Source organism: Nuphar pumila, chromosome 13 (genome assembly GCF_984573655.1).
Source record: "Nuphar pumila chromosome 13, dmNupPumi1.hap1.1, whole genome shotgun sequence".
Taxonomy (NCBI): domain Eukaryota; kingdom Viridiplantae; phylum Streptophyta; class Magnoliopsida; order Nymphaeales; family Nymphaeaceae; genus Nuphar; species Nuphar pumila.
The window spans coordinates 10,729,380-10,744,905 of record NC_143261.1 but is presented as its reverse complement, the minus strand read 5'-3'; the positions used below and the strand labels follow the sequence as shown (position 1 = coordinate 10,744,905).

General features: G+C 38.4%; 1 protein-coding gene across 4 annotated transcripts in view; it reads left to right on the top strand.

Moving 5' to 3' along the window:
• The first annotated feature begins 208 nt into the window (after positions 1–208).
• LOC149817737 (protein DETOXIFICATION 46, chloroplastic-like) overlaps positions 209–15,526 on the top strand; it is a 79,689-nt gene continuing 64,371 nt past the window's right edge. For all 4 annotated transcript variants that reach the window (XM_089984071.1, XM_089984072.1, XM_089984074.1 and 1 more), the window contains exons 1-2: positions 209–947; positions 1,081–1,175. In XM_089984071.1, coding sequence (XP_089840197.1) covers positions 524–947; positions 1,081–1,175 — 519 coding nt within the window. In that variant the 5' untranslated portion in view covers positions 209–523. The remainder of the gene's footprint in view (positions 948–1,080; positions 1,176–15,526) is intronic.

Genomic DNA, 15,526 nt, shown 5'->3' with positions numbered 1-15,526 from the left:
CGAATAGGTTTTTATTATTTGATGCACGATTTGCATAATAATTTATATTAAAAATATATTTTTAAAATGCTTTCTTTAAAAACGAGTGAGAGAGCGCTCTGTCGGCAGTGGCCAACGCGCGATCGCTTGCGCTGTTAAGTCGTGAAAACGAATATTTGGAATCTTGATGTCGGTTTTGTTAAGTAAGGCCCCACCTGTAGCAACGTTCGCGGTATACCAGAGAAGCTGGAAAGAAAGGGAAGCGATAAAGAGCGTCGTCTTCCTCTCGATTGTGACTCTCATTGTCCCACTCCATCCCTTTTCGTTCTCCTTGGGGAGGAATCCGACCCCGTCCTTTTCCAACATTCAACCTCAGCCCTAAATTCCTCCTACGTGGGCTAACGATAACCAATGACCGAATCCAACCCAATTTTTATTCAAACCCTCTCCCCCCAACTCTCTGCAACTCCCCCCCATCCGCAAGAATCGTCCCACACTCCCATCCCTTCCCATTCCCCGAGAATTTTAGGCTTCTCGTTTTGCCATGGACGCCAGAACCCTCGCCCGCCCCCACCCGACCTATTTCCTCGTCACCAGCCCTCGTTGGCGCCCTCCCACCCTCCCCCATTTGATACCCCGCCGCCTTTCTTCTGGTTTCTTGATCCCTGGGAGACTCCACCTCCGTTGTTGCGCCGCTCCCGCGATCGGCCGTGCCGATGGCGGCCCCGATCGGGCGGGTTCTGGGGAGGACGAAATGGGTTTCGCCCGGGAGGAGCAGATTGCGGGGAGCGGTGATGGGGGTGGGATTGGTTTGGGTGTGAATTTGGAGGGCGGCTTATGGCAACAGGTGAAGGACATCGCCATGTTCGCCGGACCGGCGGGCGGGCTCTGGATCTGCGGCCCGATGATGAGCCTCATCGACACGGCGGTCGTCGGGCAGAGCAGCTCCGTGGAGCTTGCTGCATTGGGTTAGTGACCTCTGCTGCGCTGATTTGCGGGGTTCATTTTTTTTTTCTGAGTGTGGGAATGAATTTTGGAGGATTTCATCGTTAGTTGGTTTTCGTTTCTTTGATGATTTTTGCGTTGGTGATGGATGAACAGGGCCGGGAACGGTTGTTTGCGATTACTTGAGTTACGTATTCATGTTCCTGTCAATTGCTACCTCTAACATGGTTGCTACTTCCCTTGCAAGAAAGGTCAGTTTTCACGTATTCTACTGTCTTTTTTTTTTACTTTTGATTTATTTCAGTTTGATGGAAACTCATGGATGTGTATGAAGAAACGGGAAATTCGTTATCCTTTTTTTTTGTTTTAGCTAAACTCATGGATGGTTTGTAGTTTTGTACTTATGGATAATAGGATGTGTATACAGAAATTTGATTTAGTGATAGACTAGGAAATGACTCTGCTAGCCAAATCGTAGATCTTGTATAGGAACACTGGCAGTTTAGAGTTCTCAACGTGAGCTATGTTATTTGACATATAGTAGAGGTCCCATTGTGCTGATTGGATACGTTTTATCTGCAGTACAATGGGAATAAAGATTACGGTCAAAGTGCGTTTGCTTTTGTGATGAATACATAGGAATATGGGTTGTTGTAGGTTCAACTGATCGAAAAAGGGAGGTTCTTCTGTGTGTCCCATGCTGCAATTTAGATGTGAATATATTAGTTTGCATTATGACCAAAAGATATTCTGCAATGTCTTTGTTTTAATTTTTTAAATCCGGAAATGAAAGCTTTTATCACCAGAGTTGCTAGTGCGGATGAAGTAAAACTCAAGTATCCAGCTGTTCCAAGAAGTTTTCTTTTAACAGCAACAGGGGAGAAGTGGAAATAAATAAATGAGGTAGAATGACGGTTCTAATCACCTGTAGAATACTAAGAGTCTATTCCTAAACTAATGTATGGAAAGACGAATCCGTGAATGTGCCATTTAGCTTTAGCTGAGGTTGAAACATCTAGCTGGATACTTCTTAAAATACCTTTGCACTAGAACAATAATGACTGAAGATTCAATGCCCTTTTAAGGCTGAATTTTTATGTGGATTGATTGCATGAATACCAACTTTGCTTTTATTCTTGCCGCTAGCATGCAACTGCTTAGCAATTGGTGATCCCTCAGCTTGCTCAGCAACTTCAAAACCTTTATCTTCCTGTAACCATGTGCTGCGAAAGAAGCTGTCAGCCTGAACAATTTTCAATGTAAACTTCGCTTATTGCCTCCGTAGGTTGGTGGCACTTGGTAAACCATTCTTATGCTCTAGCATGTATTTGCTGTGTAAACATCCTTAAGTGCTTAGTCAGCGAAGCATACATTGGGGATCTGAAAGATGACCCCATTCTGGCTAGGGCTCTCATTGATGAGACACTGCCTCATTTCTAAATGAGAGAATGATAGCCCACCTTGTTGAAATCTCCAGCATGGTGGTTTTTCCAAACAGTTAGGATCTCTTGTTTGGTTGCAGTCCCAATTTCTTTAAAGTGTCTTGTCAATCAATCTGAATATGTTTTGTCTTGATAGCACTCTGGTTGTCGCAATATTTTAGGGACTTTCCTATGCTTTGTCTTAAGACGACAACCAGATGTCTGATCCACGTTACTTCTGATGCTATGGCTGCCATGAATCGATATCCAACTTCCGCACTTGATCTTGCAACAATTTTTTGTTTCTTCTTCAAGATATAAGATTTTTACCAAGAAACACACAATATCCCGATACAGACCTTTGCATATCAGGATCACCAGCCCAGTCGTCATCTGTAAAACCAACAACTACCAATGGGTTATAACTCTCTTTGATGTACCTCAACTCATCTTTCATGGTGCTCTTTGTTAAGATATATGTATTATGTGTACTCTTTTGTGTGTGTGTGTGTATGTGTGTATATATATATATATATATATATATTAGGATGTTTGTATTTTTTTTATTTGTTTGAGGGCATTTTGGTTTTTTGACCAAGTTAGCTGTTGGACCTTGAGCTCTCCAATGGCTATATTGACCTTTCTTTCTCTTTGTTACTTGTATATATATGGGACTTCTTGTCCTTTTTTGTGTAATGCATTTTTTGTGCATTTGTTTAATAATAAAATATTACTTTTTAAAGAGTTTCAAGTATTGGCTCTTTTAAAGATTCCCAAAATTTTTGTATTCCAAAAGTAAGAGTTGTTCCCAAACTAAATCTAAACCTTTTTTCGGTCTCTCAAATTGTCGACCATGGATGTGAAATATCTTTCTCATCTAATGGTTGCTTTGTGCAGGATCTCCGGTCCGGGAAGCGGATTGGGCAAGGCCATAGAAAGGAAGACCTCTATTATATGGACCATTTCGATCTCCCTTCAAATCATTTTTGTTCTTATGTCCAAGAAAAAAACATGGAAACTTGGCATAAAAGACTTGGTCATCCAAGTTATTCCAAAATGTATCTCTTTCCTTTTGGAAACAAATTTTGTAAGGAAAAAGAAATTAATTGCAAAGATTGCATTTTTGGAAAAATGAAGTCTATTCCATTTCCAACTGGAACTTTTCTTTCATCAAGACCTTTTGAATTGGTGCATTCGGATGTTTGGGGGCCTTCTCCGGTTATGTCTACAGGGGGCTATTCGTATTATGTTACTTTTATTGATGACTTTACTCGGTATGTTTGGATTTACTTTCTTAGTCATAAATCGGAAGTATTCACTTTCTTTAAAGATTTCCATAAAAAGATTCAAAATCAATTCCAAAATGATATATCTATTTTAAGATCCGATTCCGGTGGCGAATACTTATCTTATGCATTTCAAAACTATCTAACCCAAAATGGAATTTCCCATCAAAATCATGTCCTAGGACCCCTCAACAAAATGGCCTAGCGGAAAGGAAACATAGGCACATTATAGAAACCGCTAGAACATTACTTGTTTCTAGGAATATTCCAAAGAAGTTTTGGGCCGAAGCCGTTTTAACTTCCACTTATCTAATCAATAGACTGCCTTCTTCTAAATTAAAAAAATGCTTCTCCCTATGAAAAGCTCTTTAAAATTTCACCCGATTTCAATCGTCTTCGTATTTTTGGTTGCAAATGTTTTGTCCTATTACATAAAAGGGATAAGTTGTCTCCAAAAGCAATTTAATGTGTTTTTTTAGGATATGGTGAAAATAAAAAAGGGTATAAATATGATTTTAAGAATGATAAACTATATGTTTCAAAAGATGTAACATTTCTAGAAGAAGAGAACGGTTTTGATAAGATAGAAGAAACAAATGAAATTGATTACATATTCTTACATGATCTTATCGATGACATACAAGAAGATTTTCTTGAAAACATAGAAGATACACGTGACGTGTCCCATCTTGATATAACACCCTCAAATGATAGTGATACAAATATAAATGTTTACTCAAGAAGAAATCAAGAAAATCCTATTAGTGCCCTCGAAAAATACTCTCAAATTTCTGAATCTTCTGAGGAACCAAAAGTTAGACATTCTTCTAGAATATCAATACCCCCAAATAGGTTTGTATCCTATGATTCCTTAACCCCCAACTATCGGGCATGTTTAATAACCCTACATTCTTATTTTGAACCTGCTCACTATAATCAAGCTAAATCTATACCACATTGGGTTGAAGCAATGCAAGTTGAACTAAATGCTTTAAAAAAGGCTAATACTTGGGAAATTGTTAATCTACCCTCACACAAAAAACCTATTGGGTGTCGATGGGTCTTCAAAGCTAAAACTAAAAGCAATGGCTCTTTGGAACGATATAAAGCTAGATTAGTTGCTAAGGGATACTCTTAAGAATATGACATTGATTATGAAGAAACATTCGCTCCCGTAGCTCGAATGACCAGTGTCAGGACCCTAATAGCTGTCGCATCAACCAAAAAATGGCCTATCTATCAACTTGACGTAAAAAATGCTTTTTTAAATGAAAGTTTAAGTGAAGAAGTTTACATGGATCCGCCACTCGGAATTAATATTAAGCAAGGTCAAACACTTCGGTTTTTGAAGGCATTGTATGGCCTTAAACAAGCTCCTAAGGCTTGGTATGATCGTTTCAGTGATATCATGATAAAATTAGGATTTCACTCTTGTTATACTGACACTGCTCTTTTTGTCAAAAATGCAGGTACTAGTATTGTAATATTGTTGCTTTATGTTGATGATATGATTATCACTGAGAATGATCAAAATAGTATTATTGATGTTAAAAAATAATTTTGATATGTTTGATTTTGGTTTTCTTAGATATTTTCTTGGAATTGAAGTTGCATATTCTTCTCGAGGATATATTTTGTCACAGATGAAGCTTGCTGCAGATATCTGCTCTAAGTCTGGGATTTCTGATGACAAGAAAGTAGAGACTCCCGATGTTATTAATGCCAAATTATGGTTGGAGGATGGGGTTCTTCTGGAAGACCCCACACCCTACAGACAACTCATTGGGTCTCTCACCTATTTAACCATCACCAGACCAGATATCGCCCATGCGGTTCATTCAGTTAGCCAATTTCAGCATGCTCCTACCAGTGTGCATATGAGTGTTGTTTTTCGAATCATTCGCTACATTCGGAATACCATCAATAAAGGGCTATTTCTATCCTCCTCTTATTCCTTGAATCTTCTTGCTTATACTGATGCAGATTGGGGATGTAATCCCAATGATCGAGTCTCAACTACTGGTTTTTGTGTCTTTTTAGGGGACTCTTTGATTGCCTGGCGATGCAAGAAGCAACCGAAAGTTTCACTATCATCTATGTCACAGGGACTCGGCAAAACAGATGCCGCACCCGCGTCGACGCGACTCGACGCGGGTGCGCGTGCGGGTGCGGCCAACACGACCCTGGGTGCGGTCAACGCACCCAGGGTCATTTTGATACATCTTTTTTTTTTTTTGCCCTATGAAATGGTACAAGGGTGATTCTTTGGACAAATCAGAGGTGCCGGAAAAATGCAAAGGGTGTTTTGGAAGGGGTGTTGTTTTAGAGTTGATACCTGGGGATTTGAAGGCAATAGGAAAAGGTTGCAGAGTCCTTGTTGCAGTAGCTCCTGCAGCCCTGCTGCAACTGCACCACAGGGACATCGTATAAATCGCTCGACCTGCCCTCACTGTTATAAAAGGTGGGGCTGTTGTTACAACGGGAGAAGGGAGGCATCCTAAAGGGGAACGCATCGGTGCGAGACAGCTTTTGAGACGCCAGACTAATACCTTCCCTCTCTTCACCAGAATCATTCACGACCAAGGCTGCTGCTGCGCCTGCAAAGCTCCCTGCTGTGCCTGCACTACTACTGCCCCGGTCTTTGATGCGCAACCAATCTCCCCCTTTCATCCTTTGCTGCTTCCAACATTCTGCCTTTGGGACAAATTAGCAAAGCTAACGCTGCTGCCCCTTATTACTTCAAATCACATCACACTAACCCTTTACATGTCTCGAGTGTTGCACCCAACCAGGGTTGGGGACTCTAACCAAAGTTCCTTCACGTGATGCACTAACTAATTGCCCCCAACTAGTCTCACCTCCACTTCCAGAAGGAAAAAGCGCAAAACACAAAATCTCCAAATATCTTATTATATGTCACAAAGAAATCTAAAAATGTAAAGGTAGAAAAGATGGCTGGAGGCAGTACGGTCACGAAAACAGAGGTCAAAACTAATAAAATATTGACTGGTGATTTTAAAGCCCGAGTAATTACGCGGGACGACTTTTAAATATGCCTTGCCCAGGACCCGCGTTGGGGGAACCCGGACCCCTTTTAAATATATATATATATATATATATATATATATATTTTTTTTTTTTTTTTAAAAAAAAAAAAAAAAATTTTGCCGCACCCCCGCACCCGAGTTTTTTGGAAGTGCCGAATCCCCGCACCCACACCCGCTCCCGCACTCGCACCCGCACCCATGTGACTTAGACTATCATCCACTGAAGCTGAGTATCGGGCTATGACAACCACGACAATGAAACTTGTATGGCTTCGCAGTCTGCTTAAAGTCATGGGGGTTGATATTACTGAAGCCTCAAAATTATGCTGCGACAACAAGAGTGCCATCTATATTGCGAGCAATCATATCTTCCATGAGCGTACAAAACATATCGAAATGGATTGCCACTATGTTCGTGATGAATTCTTATGAGGAACCATTGCTCTACCGTATGTCACTTCAGAATATCAGTTGGCAGACTTCATCACTAAAGCTCTTCCAGCTCCTCGCTTCATGTTTCTTCTTGGCAAACTTTCCGTTATTTTCCCGTAAAGTTTGAGTGGGGTATTAAAATGTACCTCTTTTATATATATATCTATATTATATATATTACATCAATACTCGATAGGGGTATTTTTGTAATTTCACATAGTTTTTTTTAGAAAACAACTATTTTTCAGTTTTGATAAAATGTAAATTTCTTTTTTATTTTTGTTTTTTGTTTTTTATATTTTTTGAGGCTCAAAAGGGGCTCCAACCATATAGTCGTTGGAGCCCCCAACGGTCACAAATGTGACCGTTGGGGGCTCCCAACGACTCTATGGGAGCCCCCTTTTGGGCTCTCCTTTTGAGGCCCTTGGCCTTCCTTTCTCTCCTCTCCCTCTTGTATAAATAGGGGTGAACTCCTTGTATATTTTTTCATGCTTGAGTGATCTCTCTCTTCTCAATAAGAGGCTTTTTATATTGTTGCCTTCTTAAAGGCTTGTGCTTGTATTGTCCCTTAGTGGACTTGTGATATTGTCTCTTTTATTCATTGTTGTAAGTGCTTATAAGCACTCTTTATATTTCCACAATATCTCATTACACAAATTTGTGTAAGTTGTTTGAAGAAGTTGGTGAAAGGAGTGTGATGCAATTCATTACAGATAATGCACCAAATTATGTGGTAACAGAGAATATGTTAACAGAAAAAACATGTTTTTGGACACCATTTGCGGCACATTGCTTGGATCTGATGTTAGAAGATATTAGAAAGATATCAATTTTTAAAGATACAGTGGAAAAGGCAAAAAAATTATAAAATATATCTATAGTCATTCGTGGGTATTAAATTTGATGAGAAAGTTCACAAAGAAGAAAAAACTTCTACGTCCAGTCGTCACTCGTTTTGCTACAACATATCTCACGCTTCATAGTATTGGATGCTACAAGAAATAGTTGGAGTCGATGTTCTTATCTTCAAATTTTAGATCATCTAATTACTATAAGAAATCTGATGCTAAGAACATTTCTTATATTGTTTTTAATTATCATAAGTTTTGGGCTGCCATATCATATGCAATTAAAGCTACATTGTCTCTCGTGAAAGTGTTGCGATTAGTGGATGCAGATGAACATTCTATGTGATTTTTGTACGAGGCAATGGATAGTGCAAAGGAGAAAATTACTTCAAACCTTGACAATGTTGAAAGAAAATATAAACCTATTTGAGACATCATTTATAGATGATAGGACTTGCAACTTCACAAGCCTTTACATGCAACTGCTTATTATTTAAATCCTCATTTTCATTATGTTGACAACTTCAACCCAGATAGAGAAGTTATGAGCGACTTTTATGATTGTGTTGAAAATTTGGTTTCTGGTGCAAATGTTTGGTTAAAAATTCTAACACAAATCGATGCATTTAAAAAGGCAAAGAGATTAAGGGAAAGGGATTGTTTGGTAGAGAGACAATCGTTACAACAAGAAAATTAAAAATTCTTGGTAAGTTTGTAATTATGTTCTTATTTGTTAATATTTTCTTTTATGTTTTATTATTTTTTTGTTAATTGTGACATTCTTAATGTTTTATCACATTTTTATTGTTTTATTTGAATGCAGCTGATTGGTGGAGTTCATTTGGGCATGAAAATCATGAATTGATGAATTTTGCAATTCAAATTCTAAGTATGACATGTAGTGCATCGGGTTGTGAGAGGAATTGGAATACTTTCTCATTGGTTTGTGATTTTGTATTTTATTTTTGAAATACGTTTGTATAAATTTAATTATTTTATAATTGATTATCAATGATTTAGAACTATAGGTGCGTACAAAATGAAGGAATAGACTTTGAACAAAAGAAGATTAATGCATTGTTTTTTGTCATGTACAATATGAAATTAAGAGAGATATGAGAAGAAAGTCTACCAAAGATCCTATATGTCTAGATCATATAGACTCAGACGATGAGTGGATTGTGGAGAAGCCAGTGTTGCCTAGTGATCCCAATTGGTTGGATGATTTATGGTTAGATCCGAACTTCGACATAAATGCCATTGAGCATGTGTTTATTGAAAAAGTCACTTCACCTTATGATTCACAAAATGGTTTTAGGCAAGACAGGTTTTCAAGAGATCCAAGTAAAGCTATATTCCTTTTACCTTGCTATGAATATACATGTATTTTTTTAATTAGATAAAATAAGTATTTAATACATTATTTTTTATTGAAGAAAAAAAACAACAAAAGAAGTGACTAAGGATGTGGAGGAAGAAAGTGTAGATGATGAGTCCGAGAATGAGGATGAAGGAGAGCCTATTTATATGGATACCTTAGATGATGATATTGAAGACTTAGATATTGATGATGACGAGACACAATAAGAGCCTAAACACTGATTCATATCATAGGGCTATGGGCATTTATATGTTTTTTTGGGTCTTTCATTTGCACTTGTGAATTTTAACACTCTCATTTTGAAGAGTTTTTGACAAATATAATAACTTTTGGTTGTTAATGCTAATATGCATTTGTTTGTTAATATTAATTTTTTATTGAATCCCTGCTTATATTTTATTTCTTAGATACTTACGTAGATCAAGTTGTTGCATTAATGTTACTTTTACATGTTAATCTCATATTTTTTCGGTATTTATTTGAGATTTTTTATTTCTTGTTGGTTGTTGCTTCATCAATAAAGCATTTATTTATTTATAATTTTAGATATTTTTTATAGTTGAGTTTTACGCTTTATGCCTCGAGGCTTACACCTCGCCTCAGATTTTGGTGGAGCGCCTCACCACTTTTCACAACATTGGATTTGATGCTTCCATATCATGAAGTTGGAGGTCGTCAGTTTCTCTGGAACAAGCTGGGACAGAAAAGAGGAATTTATGGGAAGAGGAAAAGACAAATTTGCAGCCATAGTAAACACTATTGTAATTGGATCAGATCAGAAAAGAGAATCAGAAAGATAACTCAGCAAATGTAATGGACGTCTTTGTTTTTTTTTTTTTCCGGCATCCTGTAGCAAGCAAACAAAGAAGATCATACAAACATCTACCAATCAGCTAGCAGTTTGTAGACAAAAATATAACGTGAAATAGTGTAACAGTATGTGAATAAAACAGAATTAAAGAAGACAATATCAGAGAAAGGAATTAAGATCCAAGACATCTTGACACAATGATTCAGATCTGATGTTGGAAACATGGGAAATCTGAATAAACAAAGATTAGGTAGAAAGCAATATATTTTATTTCACAATATCAGATCTGATCCTGACATAATACTGTTCAGGCCAAATATTACCAGCAAAACAATGGATTGAATCAGACTATGACTGATTCAGCGACCCAATAAAAGAAATAGAGGGAAGAATAAGATAGAAGAAGAGAAAGAAGAAGAGAAAGAAGAAAGGAGGACGATAGAAGGAAAAGAAAAAGGACAGTAGAAGAAGAGGAAGAAGGGAATATTAAAAGCTTGGATCTAATGGAACTTACCTGGATCCAAGCTCTGATACCATAAAAGTTTGTGCCTTTGCTGAGATCTTTATGGACATGCAAGAGAAAGGGAGAAGAAGACAAGTGGAGTGCAGCCAACATTCCCACGATTTTTCCTTGTGGGTTATGTTATCATTAATTAGTATATAAAGTTATAAACATTGTGTTAGGGTATGACAAAGGTCTGGTTTAACCCATGGTTGTCAGTCGAGGAAGCGGAGCGGGAAGCGATACGGAAAGCAGAAGTGGGAAGCGAGACACTTTCAAAATTTTAGGAAGCGGGAAGCGTGGGATGACTTAAAAGCGAATTAGGAATCGTCTCGTAAGCTACCTAGGAAGCGATGAAGAAGCTAAAAAAGAGAAAAAATAAAATAAAATAAAATAAAATAAAATAAAAAAAAATAAAATAAAAAAAGGGGGGAAGCGCAGGGGAAGCGAGGGGGAAACACATTTCCCATAAATGTAGCTACACAACATAGAGTGTTAATTTTAGATCTTAGAATTAGACAATGTCGCAAAAGGGATAGACATAGGATAGATCGTAAAATTAAGTGGTGGGCACTGAAAGGAGCTTAACAAGGAATGTTTGTAAAGCATGTAGTTAAGAAAGCTGATTGGTGCCTCGAGGAGGATTCAAAATCAATGTGGAATAATTTAGCGGGTGGCATGAGAAAGGTGGATAATGAGGTATTGGGTGAGTCTAAAGGCGGTGCACCGCTAGGTAAGGATACATCATGGTGGAACGAGGATGTCAAATTAGCTATTAAGGTTAAAGGAGGGTGTTATAGAAATCTAAGTAAGAGTCGTGATAATGAGAATTTGGAGAAGTATATGATAACAAAGAAGGAAGCTAAAAAAGTAGTTCAAAATGCGAGGGATAAGGTATATAAGGTGGTTTATGACAAGTTGGATACCAAAGAGGTCGAGAAGAATATTTATAGGCTTGCAAAGATGAGAGATAGGAAATCGAGGGATCTGGGTATGGTTAGATGTATCAAAGATGAAACGCAAAGGGTTTTAGTCAAAGATGAGGAGATTAAGGAGAGATGAAAATATTATTTTGATAAGCTATTTAATGGAAGTCATGCTCAGGATCTTGGAGACTTCTCTATTCCTTTTCATGAGATGAATTGTGACTTCATTCGCAAGATTCAAAAGAAAGAAATTGCAGAGACTTTGAAGAAAATGAAATAAAAAAGGACAGTTGGCCCAGATGGTATACCTATCGAGGCTTGAAAATGCTTGGGAGAGAAAGGTTTAGAATGGTTGACAAATCTTTTTAACAAGATTTGACGGACAAATAAGATGCCTAATGAGTGAAGGAAGAGTACTTTGGTGCCTCTATATAAGAATAAAGGTGATATACAAGATTGCACAAACTATCGTGGTATAAAACTCATGAGTCATACTATGAAACTTTGGGAGAGGGTGATTGAGTCTAGGTTGAGGAAGGTTGTCATGATATCAGAGAATCAATTTTGTTTTATGCCTGGAAGATCAACCATGGAAGCTATACATCTTCTTAGACAACTTATTGAGAGAAATAGCGAGAGGAACAAAGATTTGCATATGGTTTTTATTGATTTGGAGAAGGCATACGATAGAGTACCTAGGGACGTTCTCTGGTGGACAATGATGAAGAAAGGTGTTTCTCTCAAGTACATTAGTATAATTAAAGATATGTATGAAGGAGTAGTAACCAATGTTCGTACTTGTGGAGGGGTGACAACCAATTTTCCTATAACGGTTGGGTTACATCAAGGATCTGCTTTAAGCCCTTTCCTATTTGCTATAGTGATGGATGAGCTTACGAGATCAATTCAAGAAAATGTGCTGTGGTGTATATTGTTTGCTGATGATATTGTTTTGATTGATGAGTCTAGAGCTGGGGTTAATGCTAAGTTAGAATTTTGGAGGCAGACATTGGAAGCAAGAGGTTTTAAGTTGAGTAAGAGTAAGACAAAATATATGGAATGTCGGTTTAGTAAACAACGAAGTAGTGATGGGAGTGTAGTGAAGCTTGGTGAGCAAGAAATACCGATGGATGATTGTTTCAAATATTTGGGATCTATCATTCAAAAGTATGAAGAAATTGATGGAGATATAAATCATAGGATAAAGGTTGGGTGGATGAAATGGAAAAGTGCAACTGGAGTGTTGTGCGATCGTAGAATGCCATTGCGGTTGAAGAGAAAGTTTTATAGGACGACTATTAGGCCCGCTTTACTATATGGTACAGAATGTTGGGCTGTCAAGAGACATAATATTAAAAAAATGAGTGTAGCTGAGATGCGTATGCTTAGATGGATGCGTGGAAATACAATAAAAGATAGATTCAAAACGAGGAGATACGTAAGAAGGTAGGCGTTGCACCCATTGAAAATAAGATGAGAGAGAATCGTTTACGGTGGTTTGGACATATTCGGCGAAGGCCTAATGATGCTCCAGTTAGAAGGATGGAGAAATGGGAAAATATATTAGTTAAAAGAGGTCGGGGTAGGCCTAGGAAGACATGGATGAAGATGATAGGAAAGGATATGAATGCTTTGAACCTCACCGAGGACATGACATTGGATATAAATGATTGGAGGAGAAGGATTCATGTGGAAGACCCAGAATGATTTTCTTTTTTGGTTCATATCGCCGACCCCAATTGTTTTGGGATGAAGGCGTAGTTATTGTTGTTGGGAAATGCGCTTCCCAAAAAAATTGGCGCTTCTCAGCGTGTTTCGGAAGCGCGACGTTTCACACTTCCAAAACGCGCTTCGGGAAAGCGCGCTTCCCCACCAGGCTAGGCGCTTTCGATAACTCTACCTTTAATACTGTTGAGAATATGTGGTTTTATGTTAAGTCTTTTTATATTAGAGGTTATTTGAAATTTTGTTTTCATAATGGGCTTAGATGTAATTATTCTTTTTAGCCTCTCTCTATTTAACATAGAGAGAAGACCTAATAATAGTTAACGAGTTTTCTCTTCCTGTGCAACCGTCTCTCTCTCTCTCTCTCTCTCTTCTCTTTCTCTCTCTACCTAGGGTTTGGTGCATCTTTCTACATGGTATCATAGCACAGTCGATCGTTGGAGCGTGATCGATTGTGATCAAAGCACAGTCGATCGTGATCAAACTACGATCCAACGAAAATATTTTTCCAATCAGGTCAGCAATTAATTTTTTTTTGTAAGATCTGATGACAGATCTGGGCGTGCTGCTGGTCGTGGATGCTTGCTGTTGGTTTGGTAGCTCCTCGGTGTTTGTTTTTTTTTGCTTTGTCATGACTCCCTGTTGTCGAGTTTTTGCTTGCTGTGAGTTCCTGCCGTGATTCTCGGTTGCCGATTCTTATTTTATTCCTTGGTGCCGAATGTTTGCCTTGCCTTGCCGTGCCTCCCTAGTGTCGAGTTTTATTTCAGCCGTGATACCCTGATGTTTGGGCCAGCTACAATCTCCTTGTCGTGGGTTTTTTTTTGTTTCGTGATTTCATGTCGTGACTTCCTGGTATTTGGAAGAAACAACAATCAAACTCGTAGTGGTGTTGCTCGTGATTTAAATATGACTGTCTGTCGAGCTGTATATGTCTGGGGAGCAGCCTCTGTTATGATTCAGGTTCTGCGTATGCAGAGGTATGTTGGACGTGATTCACTGATGTGCTGAAAAACAGGTTCTGCGTATGTAGAGGTAAGTTGGTCGTGATTCACTGATGTGCTGAAAAAAAAATTAAACTATTATTCATGTTTGTGGGCTGTTGTTCACTACTGTCGTGGAAACTGCAGGCTAGATTCCCTGCTGTGCTGGGAAAGTACTCTTGTTGTGGGCTGCTATTCTTTACTGTCGTGGTCTTTTTGTGTGTGTGAACAACTGCTGATTGCAATATCGGTTGGTGTGTGAGTGTAACACACGTTTTTCCCTGTGTTGATTGAAGTCTGTCCAATTTTTTTTGCTGAAACAGAAGTATGGCTGAAACTTCGAAATGTGATTCCAAATTGAAAAATATTGGAGAGTATAAGGCATTTGCCAATCCCTTTTCGTACGGCTCTTCTGTAAGATTGAATGAAACTAACTATGCCAGGTGGTCCAGAACATTTATGATGTCGGTATCTGGACATCGTAGAAAACATATCTTGTTGGAAGACGAACCCACTGAAAAAATGGGAAAATATGTTACCTGGGATGAAGATAATGACATAGTTATGTCATGGATTATGAATAGTGTCGAACCCCATATTGTTGATGGTTTAATTTACTATAATACAGACAAACAGATGTGGGACAATCTTCGAGATACGTACTCACAAGAGACTAATGTGAGTCGTATCCTGCAAGTTGAACATGAAATATATAATTTACAGCAGGGAGATCAAACCTTGGCCTAGTACTATGCCTCCGTCAAAGCTGTCTTTGAAAGACTTAATGCTCACAGACCCCTTTGCTGTTCGAAACAAAGGGATCATCAAGAACAAACTATGGTTGCTTGGTTTCTTACAGGTTTATCTTCAGAATTCTCTGTTGCAAAAGTTCAAATGTTGACTGGTTCAGATGTACCTACTCTTGCTGAGACATATAATCGTCTGAGTAGACTTGCGATCTCTCTTCCACAATCTCAGCCTGTGACTCAGTCATCTGCTGTAGTTGTCTCATCTGGTTATGGGCGTGAAAATCTTCAGAATATCAGAGGACGAGGTTGTGGACGAGGTATGGGAGGCAGAGGAAAGCTTCAATGTACTTTTTGTGGAAAATCTGGACATTTAGAAGATCGTTGCTGTGATAAGCATGGCTGGCCAACCTCTTCTTCATCAAAGTCATATGCTCCAAAAGCAAATGTTACTACTCTCGAGGCAACAAAGGCACAAGAAAATATCTCTGCAAGTG